The sequence below is a fragment of the Penaeus chinensis genome, chromosome 33 (assembly GCF_019202785.1).
Source record: "Penaeus chinensis breed Huanghai No. 1 chromosome 33, ASM1920278v2, whole genome shotgun sequence".
Taxonomy (NCBI): Eukaryota; Metazoa; Arthropoda; class Malacostraca; order Decapoda; family Penaeidae; genus Penaeus; species Penaeus chinensis.
Window position 1 is genome coordinate 25,161,228 of NC_061851.1, and position 5,000 is coordinate 25,166,227.

General features: G+C 35.3%; 1 protein-coding gene across 1 annotated transcript in view; it reads left to right on the top strand.

Moving 5' to 3' along the window:
* The window catches only part of LOC125043088 (putative GPI-anchored protein pfl2), a 17,001-nt gene that overhangs the window by 10,923 nt on the left and 1,078 nt on the right, over positions 1-5,000 (top strand). Inside the window, exon 3 of the mRNA XM_047639038.1 lies at positions 3,309-4,001. Within this exon, the coding sequence (XP_047494994.1) occupies positions 3,309-4,001 (693 nt within the window). The remainder of the gene's footprint in view (positions 1-3,308; positions 4,002-5,000) is intronic.

Genomic DNA, 5,000 nt, shown 5'->3' on the forward strand with positions numbered 1-5,000 from the left:
ATATAAACAAGATTTATTGCCATATATACACTTTTTTTTTTTTTTGTCTAAGACAAATTTCGGAATCTAAGAGCTTTCGTAAACACCGCCCCAGAGACTCAAAGCTTAAACGCAAATTATTTTTGAAATGTCCATTCATATTAAAAATGAATGAAAGAAAAAAAAAAAAAACGTCTTTACCCGGCCCATTTGTGTCTAGTAGCGCATGACAGTTCTTAGCCGGCATAAATGACGATATTTATTCATTTTGCTTTGTAGTCGAACATAAATTGTGGGCACTTGGACCTCAGGTGATGAAGTCTACATCCCCTAACACAATTTAATCATACGTCAGTGACTCGGAATATTATAGCGAATACAAATCAAAATTTGAAGAATTGTAGGATTAACGGGACAAGAGGCGAAGCTCTTGTATGAAGATTACGTCACTATTACCATTCATGTATACATAAAGTCACGTGTTTTTCTATGGGGAGTTCAAAGTGGTTGTGATAATCTTTTGTTCAGGCTTTTTTGTTATGCACCTTACATAAAAAACGTCATACATTTTCGTGCGATTTTTTATTTTATTTTTATTTTCGAGAAAACTCACTTATTCACTCAAGGATGAGACTACTTTTTTTATAAACAAAACGTTGCATAGAGTAAAGTTATCTGGTTCCTACATAAATGTTTCCTTGAGTATGCGATTACGTTTGCTATGCCGTAGTTTCAGTTAGAAAGATAAATGAAGTAGTTACAGGAGATTCTGGAAACGACGTTCTAAGTGCTTTTAATATCACGTCTATTGCTATTTGCAATTTGTGATAAGAGGATGATTTTCACATAATGTTTTAGTTTTCACGTTGCTGGATATCTTTTCTTTCTGTAATGAGACGGTTAGTAGTTCAAGTAAGTCCTTGTGGGTTACAGCTGACATCTATATGCCCTTCATCACAAAACTGCTATATTGTAATACACCCTATTTTGATAACCTACTGTAATATAACGATGAGGTAAATACGGCAATAAATCTTGCTTATATCATATCAGTAATATTAAGTATTTCTAAATTTGATGTGGTATCCCTACGCTTATTGCCATTGCAAAGGCGGGTGCTGCATTAAAAAAATATATATCTAAAATATAATTTTATTAATACAACAATAAAAATGTAAATGGTACAGAAAAAAGACCTCGAAGCTTTTCTCATTGTTTCCAAAGCGGAATAATCGTCAACAGGAAAATTTGCATGAGAACAAATTAAAGTCATTACTCGTTAGAACAAAATTTAGACCGCCTTTGTGGACATGAATAGAAAAAAAAAAATCAGTTAAATATAAGAAACGACTGAATTATCATTTCACACTAAACCAAAGGGTCTTCTACGATTTTTCTGCCATGTTCGATGAAGAATTATCTTCAAATTTGTGTAAAATTCCATTGTATTTGTAAAAACGGTCCTTAAGCGCGCGGGACACTTCCACACCTGTCTTTAAACTGCCTGTCTAAGACATATTCGTGGGGAATCTTAGATAAATTTGCCGAGTCAAAGACATATGAAGATAATCACACATCAGGAATGACTAATAGACTTTGGAGGTCCATTCTGATTTATTGTCAACCATTAATTGATCCGTTTTCTACATATTTACAGCAAGATTATGTTCGAAAATATAAATGGCGCCGAACGACAAACCTTAGGTTGCCCTAATTTTAATTGTATATAAAATATGTAAAAGTATTCCCATGATAGAAGTAAGATTTATTGTAATATGTTAACTGATTACTGCAATCAATTATCTATAACCATGTAAATGTTTATTGTTACCAGTGTAAACTTTGAGATGTGGCACGAGGCAAATCATAAACTTTTTTTCTCTAAGGTTAATTTAGTCCTTTCACGAATACCGCTCCAGATCTTATTCTCATAACATTTACTTAACATTATAGGCCTCTTATTTGTAACATTTCTAAAACCCCTAACACTTTGGTACACTCTGATATATGTTTACTCTTTATGCGCACATTATTAAAACCTGTTGAAACATTTTTAATTTTGTATCAAGTTGAAGGCAAACATTTTGATACACACCGACCAGCCAATTTTTTCATTTTTCAGATATATTTCACATAGTCTCAGACAGGGATTTATATTTTCATTATTTACAAATCGCATCGTAAGTCTCCTGATATAACTTTTTATTGTAAAGGTGTATAAAATGTCTGTATCTTTTTTGCAGTACATCGAATGCATGGCCACTCTATATAAGTAAGATTTGAAGTCAATCATAACGGTCGCTGGAACGAGATGGCAAGAATTTCCAGCGAGAACCGACTTACTTAACGTGGTATTACTTCGGTAGGATGAATGTCTTCAAAATCATTCTGTACGTCAATGATATAACTTAAGCTATAAACTATCAGAGAAAATACTGCGTATCCTGATTTGTAAATATACTTCAACCAGTGAATCAAATAAATATCCGTGATTATTGGAATTACGCAGTTGTCTCATTTGTGCACGGATACGATGAGATATAAAACCTTATGCAACTTCCGTATTTCATATGAAATTCAATATGTGTAACAAGAAAAAAAAAAAAAAAAGGAATAAGTTTTGACTGAATATTAGAAATATATTTAAACTCTCCAGTGGTGTGTATAAACAACATAAGGGCATCCTTGCTACATCGAGAAGAGCAACAACGCCTAGGATTTTTCATAACGGAGCCGTTCAGACTTTCGGCAACGCGTTGGCCTATTTAATGTCATCGTTTAAACACCGACCATTTAGCCTGAAAACGAGCCTGAAATTCGTTACTATAGACCGGAGAAACCTATATTTAGGTGCGTGTGTGTACTGTGTATAAACCACATACATATGTATGTATGTATATATGTATATGATTAAGTATATATAATATATATGCATATCTATCAATCTATATATATCCATCTATCTGTGCATATCTATATATGCATATCTATATCTATCTTTCTATCTATATCTCTATCTGTGCATATATATATATGCATATCTGTATTTTTCTATCTATCCATCTGTGTATATATATGTACACACACACACACACACACACACACACACACACACACACACATACACACACACACACACACACACACACACATATATATATATATATATATGCACATATATATGTAAATGCATACATATATTCATATATGAAAACATTTAGATATACATATATCCACACATATACATATATATGCTTATATGAATACAAGGGATTGAACACACACACATACATATATTTTTGTATCTATATATTTTTCTTCAACCCCAGGCTACCAAGGCAGCGGTAACAGGGCGGCCCTCTCACAGCCCGAAGCCCAGAATGCTTTCCTAGGAGCCGGCCAGCGCGTCCCAGCCATGCGTCTCTCCGCGCGCCGCTTGGCACTGTGGTGGCTCTCGGCGCTCGTCCTCCTTCCACCGCATGTCTCGGCCGAGTGCCTGGTGGAATACAGCGGGGAAGAGAAGCCTTGTACCAGCGAGTGCATAGTGCCCGATGACCCCACGCAGATGCCATTTTGCGCCACGCACAAGCTAGGCAGTTCTCAAACTGGAAGTTGCCATGCTGCTTGTGACAGTACCTATTGCAGTGACGCGTGTATGCTTAGGATAGACGAACTGCTAAGTGGCGTAGCAGCAACCACACCTACAACCCAAGTGGTAGCTAGTGCAACTACAGCGCAAATAGGTGGTAGTACAACCACAACTATAACGCAAATGGTAGATGATTCAACCACTACAACGCAAGTAGCTGATGGTACAACCACGACTGTAACGCAAATGGTAGATGATTCAACCACCACAACGCTAGTAGCTGATGGTACAACGCAAACGGTAGATGGTTCACCTTCAACAACCGTGACGCCGACTACCAAGCAGGTGGTAGAAAGTACAACTACACCGCCTCGAAGTGATGGAAGCACAACGACAGTCGGAGTCTCGACGACAATTCTTCCCACCGTGCAAGGTAAAAGCGTTGACAGAAAACATGTCCAGTTTTCGTTTCTTATTTCATGCTCCTTGTATTCTGAACTCCCCTCCATCGTCAGTTTTCCCGATGTTGTTCTTCCTGTTCCGCTTTTATTAAATCTCTCCCGATGTCGTTGATTCTGAATTGGCAATTAAGGATATTTTCCTCTTGTTTAAGTTTTTTTTTTTTTGTTAATAGTCTCTTTACATTTATTTATTATTGTTGCTGACATTATTGTCATCATTATTATTATTGTTAATATAATTGTTACTATTATCATTACTATTATTATTACCATTATCATTATCATTATTATTATCGTTATTATCAATTGTCGAAGACTCGCTAGCCCTTTGCCAGGAAATCGCCAAAACATTTTGCAGACTGTGTTCGCATTTTCTTCGAATTTGTAGCGCAAAATGATTAGGAGATTTGCGAATTTGTCTTTCGCTTCCACTCTTTCTATTTTTTTTTTTTCACTTTATATACATTGTTCTTTATCCCCCCCCCCCCTCTCTCTCTCTTTAATTCTTCCTAAAAATATATATATATATATATATATATAAAAGGGATTGACACTAGTTTGTTTGTTTCTTCCTATATATATCCATATATCTATCAAACTATATATCTATCTACAAAGACACACACACTATCATGATATGGAATGAAGGATGATAATAGTAGTAGTCCTATCAGAAGTGCCACCACCACAGCCCTCATCGATTACGATGATAACAAGAATAGTAGTGATATCAATAATAATGATGATAATATTGATGATATTAATGATGATGATGATGACAGTATTGATGATATCAGCGATAATGATGACAATAATGATGATATTAATGATGGTGATGACAGTAATGGTGATATCAGCGATAATGATGACAATAATGATGATATTAATGATGGTGATGACAGTAATGGTGATATCGACAATAAAGATGATATCAATAATGAAGATGACTCCTAGTGGTTATCATTGCGACA